This window comes from Oculina patagonica, chromosome 8, assembly GCF_052425735.1.
Source record: "Oculina patagonica isolate OP01 chromosome 8, crgOcupat, whole genome shotgun sequence".
In the NCBI taxonomy this organism is placed as follows: domain Eukaryota; kingdom Metazoa; phylum Cnidaria; class Anthozoa; order Scleractinia; family Oculinidae; genus Oculina; species Oculina patagonica.
This window is the reverse complement of record NC_135765.1, coordinates 10,679,829-10,698,417: the sequence shown is the minus strand read 5'-3', so window position 1 is coordinate 10,698,417 and position 18,589 is coordinate 10,679,829. Positions and strand designations below refer to the sequence as shown.

The following is an 18,589-nucleotide window of genomic DNA, read 5'->3' as shown; positions in this document are numbered from 1 at the left end:
TTGAAGCTCACGGTGCTTCGACGCAAGGGAAGAAAAAAACATGGATGCTTTATATTCAGTCGCACTAAAGGAGTCCTAAGGAATATTAAACTACTACCACTGGTAACATCTTTCGTTCAGTACGAGCGGACAAAAGGCTCTGATCTAGAATATTTTCTAACAGTTGCGCTGCGCTTTCGCTTTCGGCACAGCGAACCGGGAAAGACTGGGGACGAAAATTGACCGTGGAAACCTGGATCGAGACCTGTCACCGGGCGCTCTGCATCAAGATGGCGGCGGATGGGAGGTTTGTGTTCGTGAGGTTTTGTTTTCTTTTTGTTTTGCTTTTTACAATCGTGGAGGCAAAAAATGAAGACGCCGATAGAGCTAATGAGAAGGCAGCTGCCGAGAAAGAGAAGAAATACAGTGCGATCGACACGGCGTTTTTGCTGGTGATGATGTTTTTGTTGATTATTACGGTGCTGACTGTGTGGCTGTTTAAAGTCAAGCGCTTCCGTTTTCTTCACGAAACAGGTGTTTGCATGATATACGGTAAGTTCTTCGCTGCAATAGTTTCAAATAAAGATTTGCCTCGTATGCCAAAATATTATGATATTTTTGACAGGTCACGTGGTTTATCTGGAACTTGTCAAAACTTTAGCGTAGTTTTCGTTGATTTGATTTGGGATAAGGTTTTACAGCATTTTGTTTCATTTATAGAAAGGGAAAATTTGACGTGGGCTTTCAAAATGATGGATTTCTCGTGGTGTGGCGTTTGGTTTTGAAGTGTTTATTTTGCTGGTGTAATTATGCACAGATCAGATCACACTAATCGCGTAAATAATTATTTACAACATCATTCTGTGCAGAGCTGTCAACCGGTTAGAAATTGAAACCTTGATAGTATTAAACTGTTATGAGACCAAACTGGGAGATCTCCTTTCAGTGTTTGCAGTGGATATTCACTAATAACCTTGTAAAAACATATAAATATGGGTCAGATATTTGCAGTAAATAAAATTGAAAACCAGTTGCTTAGTTGTGCTAATTTGCCATAACAATGCCACGACCTGCTAGTGGATGCTGGTCAAAACCAGAAACACCTGGTGAAACCCTGGAACTATACAGGCAACATAACCAACATACAATGTACATCTACATTGTACATGCTTTGTTACACCATACACACTGTCTGTACATGTAATCTTCAAATAACCCACTGATAGATAAAATACTGTTTCTTCATGCTGTTATACCTCATATTATTTTATCTCAGCTAAATTGTTAGCGTGAACTAAGGCAAAGCATTTCTCTTTTTTCTTAAATTTTAATTATAATAAATTGTCATGTAAATTACCTTATTATAGGAATATAACGAGGCATTTTAACAACGCGAACAAGATTTACGCGTAATAAAATCAACGCGAATTTAGGAAAAGTTCTAGTCAAATGCTTCAGGACAACTCGGATTAATATTAATCGGATTAATATTAATCCTAATGATTATTATAATCCAGTAATAGATTATTATAATCCAGTAATAGATTATTATAATCCGGTAATAGATTATTATAATCTATTACTGAGGTTTGAGCCGTGCCTTAATCCATTAGGATTAATATTAATCGGATTAATATTAATCTTAATAATATATCTTAACAACTCAATCCTAGTCCAAAGCTTTCAAACTGAACCATATACTGGCATATACAAAACGCAAAATAGTCAACAGACTTGCGCGTGAAATATTTCAAATCTATATTTGAATCATGTGGTGCCAACGCAACACAACGAACAAGGGAGGTAAAAAATCCTAAACATCGAGCTAAAAAGATAGAGCGCTCGATCAAAATAATGCAACAAGCATTGCCTTTACAACACAGAGTGTCTCTCTAAAACCAACATTCAGCTCTTTCATAGTAAAGCTAAAATAGTCTCTGGCGAAGCCGGGCCAAGATAATCCGTGTTAAGACGATACATCTTGCAACAGTATTGATTAAAATGCCGGGCCCAGCGTCAATAAAATGCAAGTAGTTTACATTTTCACGGAACATTCATATCTTGTCCTTCCAGGGCGAACATTTTGAGAGCCTAAAGCATATCTTGCAAATAGCATTGAGCCAAAACAAACTGAACTAGCGCAACATGTGGCAGAGTAAAACTCTACAAACGGGAGCCACGCAGCGCGGACTAATCATGACCTCTAGACACTTCCTTGGCCACAATCTTACGGCTCTATTCAGTACATAATGCCTCCAAATAAAAACAGTACCCTCAAAAAGAAGTCAGAAGCAAATAAGGTCGGAAGACCTTACTTAACACAGAACGGCAAAGGTACAAATGTCACAAACGTAGGAGTCGTGTAGGCCCGTCACCTTTATTTACAATTGACGGATGTGATTACTGACTTATGTTCTGTCAGCCCTGTGTTGCAAGTCTGCAGTGTGTTTGTCATATACATATCTGTCAGATAGTCAAATAGACATATCTGTTATCCGAACATTCAAGGAATTTTATCGGTATTATAATAGAGATTAATATTAATCCGGATTATAATATTAATAATAATCTAATCCTTCCCATTTTTTGCCGTGCCTTAATCTATTACTGGATTATAATAATATATTACTGGATTATAATAATCTATTACTGGATTATAATAATCCTATTATAATCTATTATTATTATAATCCGCGGATTAATATTAATCCGAGTTGTCCTGATGCTTATAGTAAAAAAGTTAACATACATAAAATTAACGCGAATTTTTGAAATTCACGTTAATAACATGTATCGTTAATTTCCTATAATAAGGTAATTCTTATTAGTTTGCTTTTTATGCTTTGATATTTTTAGGTATGATAATTGGTTTTCTTATAAAGTATATTGGTGGGGAAAACCGAGTTTCCATCACTCAACCCAACTGCAGTATCAGCAGTGCATCTAAAAGGCTACACATCAGTGTTGTGAATGGAAGCCAGTATTCTTATATATTATCTGGACCTGTGGAGAAAGCCAACAGTGATCAAGGAAGTGAACTGGAAGAGAAGGTATGATGATATACATACAATGTATGGCTGCATTTGATAGATAACATGGTGATAGTGATACACAGTGTAGCACTGAGTGGAGTTCAATTTGGTTTGTTGTAACTAAGGCATCAAGGGAGCCTGGGGAGATGTTCTACTTTTTCTACTGTCTTACTAACCTACAGTAGTATAAAAACATTGCTAGTTAGAAAAAAAAAAACTAACAAGTAAAAATAAAAAAAAATAATTAAGATCAAAAATTAACTGCAACATGTACAAAACAAAGTAACATCTATATTGTATTGAATTGACTAATTATGGGCTATACATGTATGCAGTTTATATATTTGGTTTTGCTTTTTTAGGCTGTGTTTGATCCTGAGATATTTTTCTATGTTCTTTTACCTCCAATAATATTCTATGCTGGATATGACATGAAAAAGGTGATTATTAATTAATTTTTATTAATAACAAATAAAAAGTTTATATTAATAAATAAAAGTCATTGATTATAATATTACGAATGATAGGTTTGCCAGACATCACTAAGAAACAGACAGATTGTGCACTGCACTGCATTTTTGTGAATTGCATTTAATGTTTTCATTCACTTGTGTATGTTTCAAATATTTCAGCGGTTTTTCTTCAGGAACATTGGTGCTATTCTCACATATGCATTTGTTGGAACGACTGTGTCTTGCATGGTCTTTGGGTTAGTTTCTTTTATTTAGTGTGTTGTTTAATTTTTATCTTTGGTTAAAACATGTTCAAGCCAGTTTGCTTTTTATTTCCCTTTGTTTCAGATTATGATATAATAGGTACACTATGAGACATTAAAAACTAAAAATCAAACTGGTTTGAAAAATTTTACACCAAATTTAAAATAAACCATAACACATTCATTATTTAACTTATAAATAAATAAATAAATTTCAAACAACATAATTATACTATTACAGCAAGGCGCCCAAAAGTGTGACCACTTTTAATTTATTCACATTCTTTCGTGCAGATTTAATCCAATCAGAAGTCAACTGCAAGCTATCCACGGCTTTTGATTGGATTAAATCTGCACGAAAGAATGTGAATAAATTAAAAGTGGTCACACTTTTGGGCGCCTTGCTGTAATAATTGTTAATATATTATTACTGTTTTGCACATTTATTTTATGTTGTCATTTATAATTTATTTATTCTTTACTTTTAAATTTAACACTTTAGGGCAACAATGTATGCGTACACCAAGTTTGCTCCGGCGACGAACAAAGATTTTGATTTTCTAGAATGCCTCTTGTTTGGAGCTTTGATATCAGCAACAGATCCAGGTACTAACACAAATATTTGTCTGTCGCTGACTTATATCAAACGTTTTAACCAAAGTCTGTTTGAAACTCTTAAAAAGACGTTTTGGCCGAGAATCTTCAGCCTTCCTCGGTTTTGAAAAAAGCCAACGGCTTACAACGGTTACATTATGCGTGTGCGAGAGTGTCTCACAGAACACGCGTGACATGGCGAAAGCGCGCGATAGCTGCGCTTTCGCCACATGCTTTCGCCATGTCACGCGTGTTCTGTTAGACACTGTCGCACGCGCAAAATGTAACCATTGTAACCATTGTAAGCCGTTGGCTTTTTTCAAAACCGAGGAAGGCTGAAGATTCTTGGCTGAAACGTCTTTTTAAGAGTTTCAAACAGACGTTGTTTAAAAGGTTGATATTAGTCAGCGACAGACAAATATTTGTGTTATGAATATTCCTGACTGCAATTTCAGTGTAGATCCAGGTACTGTTTCATTGTAAACCTACTCAAGTCAGCCTGAATACTTAAAGGCAGTCACTCAACCACATTGTCTACAACAAGACTACAGCTTCACTAGAAGACTAGTAAAATGACATTGCTTTCTAAAACTGCTAAGCTTCTGCTGTTCTAGTCAATGATCACAACACTTGTTAATGGCCAGGACAGTTACTAATTGATACTTAAATTCATTTTATAGTCACAGTGCTGGCCATTTTCCATGATTTGCATGTGGATGTGGATCTGTATGCTCTGGTGTTTGGTGAAAGTGTAATGAATGATGCTGTGGCTATTGTTTTGTTTAGGTAAGAAGCCTGTACATCATATACAGTACTAGCTGTTGGTCACTGATTTTATTAAAAATACATAAAATGTTTGACACTGGCTTTTTGAAAAAATACTTTCATTTCGTCCTATATGTAAAAGCTTACATTAGGTCTTCATCAGTTTAGGTGGAACGAGGAGGTGAAGCAGTGAAAAAAAATCAAAAAAATTATACAAAATTATTATTATGCTAGTGTGCGAGAAGACAGCAATTCCAGTGAAGGGAATCGTAAATTACAGGAATGTCTAGATGTGGTCATTCCCTGAGTTGTGGTCTCTTTGGGAATACCTGTGACAATTCCAGAAATTGTTGTTTATGGTAATTTCTCACCCTGTCAATGATGTTATGATTGTGTTAATGTATGTGTTGCGTGATCTTTGAATTAGAATCAAAAGTACCAACCGTTCTTCTGTGTTCCCAAATTCTAGTCGCTAGAATTTCTAGTCAGTTGTATATGTAATCACTATTAATAACCAATTTTCACTTAATATGCATTGTACATGACTGTAATGTGTACCAGGGTCGTCAAAAGTGACCAGCTGATGGCAAAAATCACCATCTATACATGTTCTTCTTGATCAACTGGCTACTGTGCTGAGCTATTCACCTGATTCATTACAAAAGATGGCACAATAATAATATAACATAATTCACCTACTTCAAAACTTTGTGACAACCCTGGTGCACATTTTTTAAAGAATAAATAGTATGAGATGTATGCTCCCTTATGATATAGTTTGTTGAAAATAAGGTCAGGAAAGCAAATTTAAAAGAGGAGTTTACAGATGTAGCTAATACATGGATGTACAGTATTATAATTGATAATATTTTTTGTTCAGATATGCTCATTTGTTAATTGCATTTATATTTTTTTTCAGATCTGTAGAGACTTATCTCCTTGACAACACTGGAAGTGGTTTTCAAGCTGATCGTTTCTTTGAGTCTGTGGGTGTTTTCATTGGTGTCTTCTCAGGGTCTTTCTTTCTTGGTTTCTTTATGGGTCTAGTCACTGCCCTTGTATCCTTTTAATTATAATAGTTTAGTAAATCTTTACTATAAAAAAGAGCTGTTTGGGTCAAAGTCATGAAATGAAATTTATATGATAAACGTAATCCATGAAATGTTTTCTCCCACCTCCTATGATGCGGTTTCAGAATTTATATTTTATGTTTGCGTATTCAGCTTTTATTTTTTCGCTTTTGGAATTTCAAGCTGACTACTACTTTCTCTGACACTTGAAAAACCTCTTGGATTGTTTTTCTCCTCAAAAATCATTTTCACAGGCTTTTAAAAGCTGTTAAAGTTCATTTGACTGTAGCCTGTTCCAGGCTCTCAGTAGTTAAAGGAGAAAGCGAAAAACGCGGGCGAGCGTGGAAAAAAACGAGGGCGGTCAAGAAGGCGAGCGTTTTTCGCTTTCTCGTAACTACCAAGGGCCTGGAACAGGCTAATTTGACTGAATCTGCCATATGCTGGTCTGAAAAACCATGATCATAAAAAAATTGTCATGAATGTAAAGCACATTTAACTGTTTGCCAAAATTTATACCAAAATTTTGTTAAACTTTGGTCATTGTCAAACTACATGCATGTATAGGTCAAATTTGATTTAAATGAAAAAAAGTACAAATTACACTGTACATGTAGGTTAGTTAACTTATAATGCAGGATCAATATAAATTTCCAATCACTGAGGTTCTGAAAAACCAGATCCTGTTCAACTGACTACTTTGTACATGCAGGAAAAACAAATTACAAACATTTATTTATTATTTTATTTACTGTAATTAATTGATTGATTGGTCAATTATTGATTGATTTGTAAACCTTAAATATTATAGGAAAATAAAGATGCATGTTACCTTCTATTTTCACGTTAATTTTATGTACAGGGGTGTTGGAAATTTTCAGAAATTATTGCATGGGAGTACGAATGAAAACAGAGTTTGTAAGTCCTGTAGCTTTCCCGTCGTCTGCTTCTCTCCGAGGTAGATAATTATATTGTTTAATTTACATAGGTGTTCATGTATGTAAATGGTGGGAGGGGGGAGGGGGTGTAAATAGACTTAGCAAAATTTATTTATATATTATTTTTAATGTGTAAGTAGATATTTTTAGTCTTTCATATATATTATAACTTGTTAATTTCTTGAAGAAACTAGCTAATTTTAGCTATAGCAAAATTCGAGTTTAACTAAAAGTGTTATGTTATGTTATGTACATGATTGTATAATATCAATGAAACAGTTTTAATCATGAGAAATTATTTAACATTTATGTATGGCAGCTGAACCAATAATTTTGTCAGCAATGTTTTGTGATCCTTGACACTACACCAAACACAGGTGACAAAACTCACCAAAATATCAGACTTTCCTCTGTTAGAGACTGCCTTGTTCTTTCTACTGTCGTGGACGACATTTCTTATGGCAGAGGCTGCCAGTTTGACTGGTTAGTTCCGAACTGTAAATTGTACTGTTATACACTAAATGACTGTTCCCAAGGGAAACAGTTAATTTTGTTTCCCGAGAATCTCAATGTTTCCCAAGGTGAGATTCTCGGGAAATTAATGCTGCACTGTTAATCTCTGACGTCATCAATTTTGCAATGGAGCCTGCTCAGAGACTTTCGGTGGGAAACAGTTTTTATTGTTAGATGTCATGTGACCTCGATTTACCATACTTTGCTCATCCCAAAAAGGTTGAACACAAAATGATATTTATTAAACAATTTAAGTACTAATAATACAAATATATAAGCCATAATGAACAAACTAAATATTGGAAAAATATAATTTTTATATAAAGTACAAACTGAATCAATAATTCAAACCATAGAAAGTACAAGCAGGCTTCAAAAATTACTAAGTTCGTATTAAAAATTAAGCTCTTAAATTTATACAAGAGTTCAAGTATTAGTTTTGCGGTGAATCAGCTAATGTTTCTGTTCTTATATCTGACTAGTGTAATTTATCAATAAATTATTACATGTATGTCTTGCACTCCTGTATAGGGATCGTTGCAGTTTTGTTCTGTGGAATTTCTCAAGCTCATTATACATACAACAATTTGTCAGAAGAATCAAAGCGAAACACTAAACAGGTAAGAAAAAATAATTGTTTTGTCATTTTTAAAACAGTAATTGGTTGGAGGCAGTGTCATCATCATCATGTCTCGTTGCGCCAGTAGGTGCATAAGGCTGTCACGCTTTCCGACCAACACTCCCTGTTCCGTGCCACCGCTTTGGCTACTTTCCAGCTCGTCCACCCCGCCTTGTTTTCTTTCCTTCTCCACCGTCCTTCTCCAAGTTGACTTTAGCCTCCCTCTCGGTCTTCGGCCTTCTGGTGTCCATCCCAATGCTGTGAAGCAATTGTTCGCACTCTCTCTCCAGAGTATTATGTCCCAACCAGTTCCACTATCTTAAATAAGTTTGATGGGTGAAGGGAAGGTTAAGGCGCTTATTATAGATACAGGGCACTTTTTCAGACAGTGCTTAAATTTTGTTTGTTATAGGACACTTATTAGATACAGGCATAGTTACATTTGTAATAGAGGGGAATGCCAGGTAGAAGCCCAGGAGCAAGGAGCAAACAAAGAGGCCAAGATTTCGTTTGGAAGGTCCATGACAGTGCACATACACTATGCATGAGTTGTGTAATTGCAATGTTTTTATTGGTTAGTAGCATAAACACACATTACCCCCTGTCGTATTTTGTCAGTTTTTTTGCACTGTCAACGCCCAAAAATAGCAAACAAAAACCTATAACAAAGAACTTTGCCGGGCTTCATAGCCACTTCCCTCTATTAATTATGATGCAGGGATCATCTTGGGACCGAATGCTTATTTTGTACATTTCTGAAGTGCCAACCTACTAAAATGATTAATAAAATACATTTCTTTGCAGACATTTGGACTATTAAATTTTCTAGCAGAGAGCTTTATATTTTCATACATGGGACTATCCCTGTTCACATTTCAACATCACCAGTGGAATGTTGGTTTTATAGCATGGACATTTGTATCCTTTTCATTTATGACAATAGCAAAAATGAATACCGGTAATACAGTCGAAGCTCTTGTAAGCGGACACTCTCGGGACACGAAGACAGTGTCTGTAACTGGAGCTTGCCGCTTATGAGGATGAGTCTCATAAGCGGCCACTAGAGGTGTGGGGGATAGATGGCCGCTTACAGGAGCTTGCCCAGCTAACAATTACCAGACGGACGTGGATGACGACAAAGCAAACACTGAAATATGGTACTGTAATTATTGTAAAATCATTGTGACGAATGGCAATGTGAAAGTGTCTGTGGCCGCTTACGGGAATGTCCGCTTACGAGAATGTAAAAATACAACTTGTGTGGGAGTTAAAACAAGGTTTCAACAAGGTGGCTGTAAGTAGAGCTGTCCGCTTGCAAGAGTGTCCGTTAAGAGAGCTTCGACGGCTGTAAATGTTTAATAATAAATCATTAAAAATGTGTGTGTGCCATGTTTCCCACTCTGACCTGCCAAAGCGCCTGTTTTGCTCGCAACGATTGTTTTAAAGTCAATGCCAGAAGCACTTGGGAACAGAATTCTAACTTGCTTTTCCCTTGTCATTCACTAATTTGTGCATTCTAAAAGTTTGATCTACGTGTTTCGAAGCTGGAAACAAACTTCACTAAACACAACTTTTTAAATATATTTGACAATGTGTACAATCATGGCGACAGCAAAAAACTACTACTCCAAAACCGCTCGATCCTTGTGCTTTTGACACCCGTCACTCATTTTTAATTTTGGATAAAACACAAGGGTCACACGCTTGAGAACACTACAGTGTAGATGTTATACGCCCACTGCAAAAACTTCAAAGAAATGGTAAACAAGAAGGTTTGGGAAGAGACTTAAATTTTAAATACCAGAATACATATAAGTGTACCTGTATGTGATAAATGCAGCCTGTTTAGAGATGTAGTTTTGTTTGATCAGTGTTATTGATGTTCTTAACTGAGTCATGCACAGCTCGCCATGACCTTAGGAAGACTTTGTAATATATATCCATTGTCATTTTTACTAAATCTTGGAAGGCATAGGAAGATTAGCCCCAAGTTCCAGCACATGATGGTCTTTGCAGGTCAGTGGCTAAGACATTTTTGCGTTGTTTGAAGATAATGCTGTTAATATGTTTTATAATACAGTACCGCTCAAAAGTGAGATACAACGTACCACCAATGTCTCGTCTCGCAAGATGCTTAAAAAACTGCAAGTACACGGTCAAACTTCTCTCGAGATTTTAATTACCTATTGTTAACAATACATGTAGCGACAATAAGCGAGAGAACATCGCCTAGCAAAGATTACAGTAGTTGAAGACAGATAATGGGACGTTTGACGTGTCGATCAGTCAAGCGAGTTCTTTCTATTCCAAAGCAAAAGTCTTATTCAAAGTTGTATGTTACATCGAAATCATTTTTTTCGTAACTTAAATTAGGGTTTCTAGTCAAAGTTAAGCTTCTTATATATTTTGATACTGTGGGACTGCTTCATGAGCAGTAGTTTTCCTTGTCACTTCATGCTACCAGGGCATTCAATAAGAACTGGCACTGCCAGAGCTCTTCTGTCATGAATCGCCAGCAAAAATTTACGCAGCTACCTATAAATGGGGGATGTATTCAACTTCTTATTTTGCTCCACCACAGTTGCAGCACCTAGGCAGCCAGTGCCACCCACTTAAAATTTTACTGAAAACCTTGTGCTACTAAAGTTGGGATTAGCTCTGGTGAAGTGGGTTATACTTTGGCCTGACTGAGTGCAGTGTCTCACTTAAGTGGGTATTGCCAGGGATGTCGCTAAGGGCTGGCTGCCGGCTAATTTAACCGGCTGAAATAAAACTTAAATCCGGCTGAAATTTCACATGAAAACAAAGACTTAGGTACATTGTAAACTGTTAGAGCTGCCAAGGATAGAAAAGCCAGCTGGGCTTTGTTGACCAGCCGGCTTAGTTTTTCCTTAGCTACATCCATTCATCTCAATGACAAAGCTAGCAATCTCAGGGCTGATGAAGAACTCTTTTATTTTAAATCTTCTGTTATACAATTTTCTACTGCCCATTTTAGGCTTACGAGGTGCTGTAGCATTTGCTCTGGCCATGCGCAACACAGAATCAGTTCCTCGTCAAATGATGCTGACGTCAGTGCTGATTGTTGTTCTAGTAACTGTTATAGTGAATGGGGGTGCTACCATGTCAGTACTCTCTTTTTTGAAAATAAGGTGAGGTGTTAAATACAAGGATATGCATCTTAATTAAGATAATGTAAACATTGCAGGGAGGGTGGATGATATTGTTTTCGAGTAGTTTGATGTTCGTTATAAAATGGTGGTTCAGTTTTACAAATCTGACTGTGTATCAGAAAACGTGTATGCTTTAGACTATCCACAGCCTCTCGATTTTTCAACGCAAAAAAGCAACCCCCTTGCTTCTTCCCGTTTTGCGCTGGCGTCCAGTTCTCTCGCCGTTCTAACCGCGCGCTCATCGATCAAAAAACACGAAAAAATAGAGGGCTGTGAACAGTTTCTGTATGCTTAACTAAGGAAGTCCACAAAACAGGTAGGTTTGGGTTTTCCTCAGTTATCATTTTAATCGCCTTGAACATCCCGATAACTTGAACAGCCCCTTCCTTTTGATTTGCTTTATTCAGTCGTAAACTGCAATTTTTCTAAAGTCGTCTTCTACCATAAATTATAGTTTTCGTTTTCGTTGGAGGTTTGAGAAGTCAGGATCCCGCTGTATTCTTAGTTGATCATAGAAGCATTTGAACTGTTTAATAAAATGTTTGTGCAACTTGGTCTAACGCATTGTTTAAGCAATTAAATTGTTAAAAAAAAATTAACAAAACTGTCTCGTTGTGAAATCCAGTGGGTTAAAAGTAATTTGCTCATGTGACAGGTGCCTCGTATTCATGCTCAAACAGCCACCTTCACTTTTGTCTGTGTACAGTATGTGATTAGGGTCATTATCGTTAATTATCGTGTTGAGGTCACACTACTTCTTTCAAGTTTTAATGTTACAAGCCCTGCTTGTCTAAACCTGGTAAAAAAGAATGTTTATTTTGCATTTTAGGGTGGGAGTGGATCCTGAAGAGGAAGATAAACAAACAAACTATGTCTCGGTCAGCACTGTAGGTTCTTTCCTTTACGAAACATACATTCCATCCTCGGAGACCCAGTGGCAGCTGGTGGGTGTGAGGGAAACGCGAAACTGCGGGAAAAAAGTTTGGCATAGAAAAGTTGGAGCGATTGAAAGGTGCCCCTGGGGGAAGTGTCTTACCAGGCCAGTTCCAAACAGCTCTCTGAATACTGCCTCCTGATTGGGCAGAAAAGTTCTTTGTATTCCCTTTGCATTATTCTACCCAATCGGCGGCCTGCAGGTCTGCAGTCCATTTCTTGCGTTCAAACACAAATTACTACAAGATTTTGCTGGGGAAGAAACATTTTCGGTTAGTGCTTTCCTTACACTCGCGTGCTGTTTGCAAGCTTCAGCTTGTATGCTTGCGTTTTTTCTCGAAGTTTCGCGTTTCCATCACCTTCACTTACTGCCCCTGGGTCTCCGAGGATGCATACATTCAAATTTAACCTAAAATCCACGTTTTGTTTTGTAATAAAAATTGAGTTGACTGTTTTATGAAACCAGCTTGTGTTTTTTTTTTCTCCTAGGATGAAGATGATTCTCTTAGATCCAGACAGTCTCATTTTGAAAGGGCGTGGATTTTTAGAAAGTGGTATGACTTTGATGTCAAATATCCTTTGAAAAGTTATTTACAGCCGTAGCTAAAAAAAGTGCAAGTTGGTTACAATGGTTATTTACATTGCATATAAAGTGTGATAGTGAATCTGTATCTAGCTGAAAAGGCTAATGACGGAATGCCTCTGTTGGAGACTTGTGATTTGCTTGTCATCAATGAATTGTGAATGTTTATCATTACATTTATCTCTGTGTTTAGTCACCGAATCTTGTAGCCTAATGAAAGTCATTATAACAAAAAAAAGAAACGCATGACTGTTTTATCACGACACAATACAACATTTGGTAAGGGGTCTTTAAAACAGCTTTTTTGAACTCGTTACGGCGGTTAATTGCCAACGAGACAGGCGAGCGAAAACGCGAGCCTGTCTCGGCGGCAGAATATTGAGCCGTGCGTAGTTCGAGGGCTATGCAGAAAAAATCTCAGAATCTTTCAGCTCGATTTTCGTGTAATCCGGTTCCGTCAGTGATATTTTTTTGACCATATTAGGATGTAGGCGGAAGTTGTCGAAAACACAATTTCCGATGTTTTTAGCCAATCCATTCAGCAGAATCTGTTCAGCACGTGCACACTTTGTTGTAGTTTGGCCAAACAGCGCGCTACTAATTTGTTTAGCACGTGCATTGGCAACTAAAATTCCCAGACAAGATGCGTCCCAGTTAACAAAGATGTTTCAAATCTGTTCGCTTCAAAAAGCCAAAATTCCCAAACTAGAGATTGAAATACGAAAGAAACTTGAATTAAACTTTGTTTAGAATTTAATTTCATTTAAGATGAAGGCAAGAAATGCATTACAAAGCTTCAAAATTTCCAAAGCTTCGAAAATTTCGAAGTCATACAAATATGCATGCGTAATTAAGTTAGGTCGGGCTATGAAAACAACAGGGAAACGAATTTGGTGTCGTGGATTTTATCGATCAGAAGAGAGCTATTTAGAGTTTTTTTTTCGTTTCTCGAATTTATGCAATAAATGCCCTATACTTCATTGTTTTACTGGAGTGTCTAGCTTTTTTTTCTCGGACAACCGGGCCTTGAATTTTCCTTAAAGCTGTCTCAACAACAACAGTTTAACGTGACATTTGAGACGTCACGCATTGCGCGTGATGAATTATTCTCGGAACGGTGGTAGTAAAATAAAATAAACTTGTTCCATCTTTGGCCACAAAGATGGAACCTCAAATTTGTTGGATACTTACGTGTTGAGTGGATTTAACTGCAGTGTGGAAAGTTTTAAATGATTTGTTTTGGCAAATCTTTGTAAAAATTTGCTTTTTGTTTCGTAATTCATTTTCCGAGTTCAGTGGGTCATAGCAACTTTGATTAAGACCTTAAGGACTTTAAAACAGCTAAAACAGCAGAAACCTTTCCAAAATAGCGGCATCGAACAACAATGGCTTGAAACTCTCAAAAAGCATAAGGTTAAAAGATTTCTCACTAAATCTTCACTACTTTGGTATTATTTTAGAACTTTTTCCTCATTTAGCCTTCACAAAATCACATTTCATTCCAGAAAAATTCAAGATTTTCAAAGAAAACACCCAATGTTTCATAAAGCGTACTTTCAGCCAAACATTTACAATTATCCTCCCTTCTTCTCTCCCGTTGTACTTGTTGGCATTTCTACCAATAGGTACCACTAGTTTACCTTTATAAACTTATAACTTAATTTTTTAAAATATTAATTTTTAAGTGGAATTATAGTGACATGAAACATGAGAAAAAACAAAGAGTTAATGATGAGGTAAATAAGACACAATTATCAATATAAATGCAAACTGTTACCTGTATGTGTGTTTCGGACATAGAAGGTCAATAATGAGATTATCTAATGAGATTGTTGAAATGTTATTTTCTTGACAAATGCCACATACATGAAGCCTGTATTTACCAACTATGGTCAATCACTGACGCAAACATTACCAGGCTGGTGTGGTCCTCTTGCGAGATGCCTGTCAAGAACACCAGATACAAAGGTATCTTTCCTAGCGAGAGACCAATTAAAAATGTACTTTTTGGGTCTTGGCACTTTATAAACTAAATAGTTTTTCTGAACTTGAAAAGTACTTGTGTGGTTAAAGGAGAATGTCATAAACAACGCATCTGAAAAAAATTGGCAAATTTTTCAAGTTTGTCGTTCTTAATATTCGTCAGTCCTAACCGTACTTGTTTCTTTTCAGGTTTTTATTACTCCGTTGTTATTTTTCTACGTTAAAAAACTAATATTTTGAGGTTTCCTTTAATTTGAAAGGAGTCAAAAAATGGTTTAAATGCATAGCTCCTTTAAGGATTTCGACGTCGACCAGTGGTCATTCTTCTCGTGTTAGTTGGCCATTTTTACTGTCCTGTCAGATTGCATACGTCCCTACCACTAGGCTGGAAGCTAGGTCGTGTAACTTGGTTATTTGCCGTTAAGAGACCGAATCTGAATTTTCTGGTCTGGGACTATGATTCCACTAAATAACAGAGTCTAGAAAGAAAGAAAAACTTGAAACGGTTTCGTAGTTCGTACAGTGTGATCGCCCGGGTGAGTGTAGTTCTGTAAAGAACTGTTGTTGGTGACTGACGTTTCGACAACCAGAACGGGAGTCACCTTCGGAGTCAAGTGAAAAGTTGTTGTCAGTCGATGATGTTCTAAGTCTGGTCCGTTGAAACTGATTGATCAGTTTTGCCGTGATGTTATGGACTGTAAAACTCTTGTAGTTTGTCAACAGTAGTTGATCAGTTTCGATCCGTCTTTTGTTAGGATAAAGACTCGAATTTTGTATAGATAATAATTACAGTGGAACCCAGTTTTACGGACATCCGCTTAATACGGACACTCACTTATTAAGGACAGTTTCGTTTGTCCTGTCAAAAAGCTCATGCATTTTCTCTTACATAAACCCGCTAAATAATACGGAACCCGTTAATACGGACAATGCACAGTTTTCTGTTTTACAAAAAAAAACGTTCTCATAAAGAGATAACCTCGCTTTACGAACGCTTATCTTTGCACCGTACATTTTTATTTGTAACGACTGGGTGTTTAATGCACCTTGCTAGAAAATGAAATCTTTACACAGATTAACGCGTTTTTATTAGTAATACAGTAGCATAATTACCTGCCTTGCTTGACAACAAAGTTTTTTCCGGTGTTTGACCGCCATGAACAAACATGACTTATCAGTTGTTATGGATTTTATTTAACACAGGGGGAGTCTGTGGCAGCAGACAGCGATGAGGATATGATCAACATTAATGGTGAACTTTCTTTCACTGGTGGTGTAATGGAGAGGCCACCTAGCGGCAGTATCATCAGCAATGAGCCAAGTGATCTCATGAGAGAAGGAGACCTTGGATTGGGTGCTGTCGGCATGTCAGCTAGAGTGTGAAGCTCGCAACCCTTTCACTCCCAAGTACACAGTTAAATAGTATCCACAAATTTCAGTTTTAACAATATCAAAAATCAAAACCACCTTGTTCGTATAATAGTAAATACAACAGGAAAGTACTACTCGATAGCTTTCACATGAATAGCCAGCCACACACTAGGGTTTCATTCACATACTTCGAAGTTAGAACCACCTTGTATTGCATCGTCACACACTAGGCTTTCTTCCACAGACGTAAAACGTTGGAACCACCTTGCACAGCATAATCAACAGTACCACATGAAAGTACTGCTCAATAGGCCATTTCCGAGTTACCTTTTGCCTCTGTTTCAGAACGAGTCTAGGTGCGAAACCATTCAAATGAAAATGAGTTTGATTTGCATGAAAATGGACCTGTAGGTGAAACTCATTTTCATATGAATGGTTGCGCACGTAGACTCGTTTTAAAACAGAGGCAAGGGCTAATTTGGAAATGGCCTATAGCTTTCACACGAGTGCATTATGGTCACACACACTAGGGTTTCATCCACACACTTCAAAGTTAGAACCACCATAGTAAAATACTTAACAATTATCCTGCGAAATCGCGCGGAATATCGCCTGATACTTAGCCGACGAGGCCGTAGGCCGAGTTGGCTAAAATCAGACGATATTCCGCAAGATTGAGCAGGATAATTGTTTTATTATTCAACAAATTGTCAACGAAACACATTTTGCAGATAGAAAAACTGTAATTATGCAGCGCTTTACAAGATTTCGGACGAATCTTCGCAACCTACGTATATCGCAGGATATCTGTTATGTACGGATGACAGATAACGTTAACATTTTGACCATATATGGGCAGCGCGCGCATGTGTTGAATAATAATACATATTATTATACATTGGTGTCACCAGCTTGATTTTGATTGGCTATAAGCACGCAGCTAATTCTTGCTTGCTGTTTCTCTTACGTCATACCTACAGACATTAGATTTTACATATGTAGAAGTGACGTCATACCTACAGACAATAGTTTTATGCATTCAGATTTTGCAGATTTTGTGCAGATTTTGTGCGCGCTCTTGTCTTTACAAGTGCAGCTCAGGAATGTGCATAATAAAACAATTATTGGATTCGGTTTTCGCATGATAGCGATAATTATCAAGGCCTCAGTTTCTGTTATCCGCCTCAGCCTTCGGCTTCGGCAGATAACAGAAACTTTGGCCTTGATAATTATCGCTATCATGCTCAACCTCATCCAATAATTGTTAAATAGTACTGCTCAGTAGCTTTCATTTGAATGATCACACACTAGGGCCAGATCCACAGACGAGAAGGTTAGAACTGCATTAGTTGACTTGAGGTTTGATTCTTGGAGTGAAAGGTTTAACCTTAGTATGAGTTAGCGACTATTATAAATATTTTAAATGCTGTGTTTCTCCAACTCCCTCAAATAAGCCCATATTTGGTAACGACCTCTTATTATGGTCAATATAAAATGTTTTCTATGAAAAAAAATAATGAAAATCAAATTCAAAGTGTTTATTCGCTACTTTTTCTTTGATGATTCTTCATACTATGGTCCATGAAAATTGATTTCTGGTAAGTTTAAAAGTCAGGGTGTTTCTGCTTTCATCATGGTGTAACAGCCTCCCACCTTCACTTCTGTGGTGTGATGAAAATTCCCCTCCAGTGGCTTGATAGAGAATAAAATAATGGTAATTTTGTTTTCTAGTATATAAATTATGCTCAATGTAGTTAGACGTAGGTTTGGTCACTTGGTCATTTATCGATAGAAGTAAAGAAAAAAGTAATTAGTTTTAAAAATTATCAGAAATCAATGGCTTTTACTCGACTGAAAGCTAAGAGGATCAGATTATAGTCCTTGAAATAGAATTAATACCAATACCTTTTGAACACACGACATGAAAAACCCATTCGAACGATAATTATAATATTATTAGAATTTCTCCAAATCCATTTGCTTAAAATTTATAGCTTTCCGTTTTGAACATTTATTCTAAAACAGTTTAAAGTTTTGTAGTTGTATATAGTGTATTCAGACAAAATTATTTTTCTTTAATGAAAAATGTTTTCCATCAACATTTTAAAGTTGACCTTGTGTTAATCTTCCGACTTTATAGAGCTCGAATGTTTTGTTAATTTGATTTTACTAAATGTAGATTTAATACTTTTACGAACATTTAATGATTACGCTTCGCATCACAAAAGTTGTAAGTAAAAAAAGTAGTCAAGAGAATTAACTTTAAAGAATTATTAAAATAATGAAATTAATTTTGAGAAATAAATCTTTTTGGATGAACATCT

General features: G+C 36.5%; 1 protein-coding gene across 2 annotated transcripts; it reads left to right on the top strand.

Annotated features, from left to right (window-relative positions):
• Positions 1–258: 258 nt before the first annotated feature.
• On the top strand, positions 259–18,407 carry LOC144662557 (sodium/hydrogen exchanger 6-like). Of its 2 annotated transcripts, none has more exons than XM_078523396.1 (16): positions 259–531; positions 2,836–3,029; positions 3,374–3,451; positions 3,644–3,720; positions 4,229–4,332; positions 5,001–5,106; positions 6,005–6,143; positions 7,468–7,573; positions 8,135–8,223; positions 9,027–9,140; positions 10,127–10,238; positions 11,221–11,374; positions 12,225–12,273; positions 12,818–12,903; positions 14,777–14,879; positions 16,098–18,407. In XM_078523396.1, the coding sequence occupies exons 1-16, from the start codon at positions 270–272 to the stop codon at positions 16,275–16,277; spliced, it is 1,953 nt and encodes a 650-aa protein (XP_078379522.1). In that variant the 5' UTR covers positions 259–269; the 3' UTR covers positions 16,278–18,407. The 2 variants fall into 2 exon arrangements, with proteins under 2 accessions (XP_078379522.1, XP_078379521.1); XM_078523395.1 differs by having other exon boundaries at positions 12,225–12,282.
• The last annotated feature ends 182 nt before the right edge of the window (positions 18,408–18,589 follow it).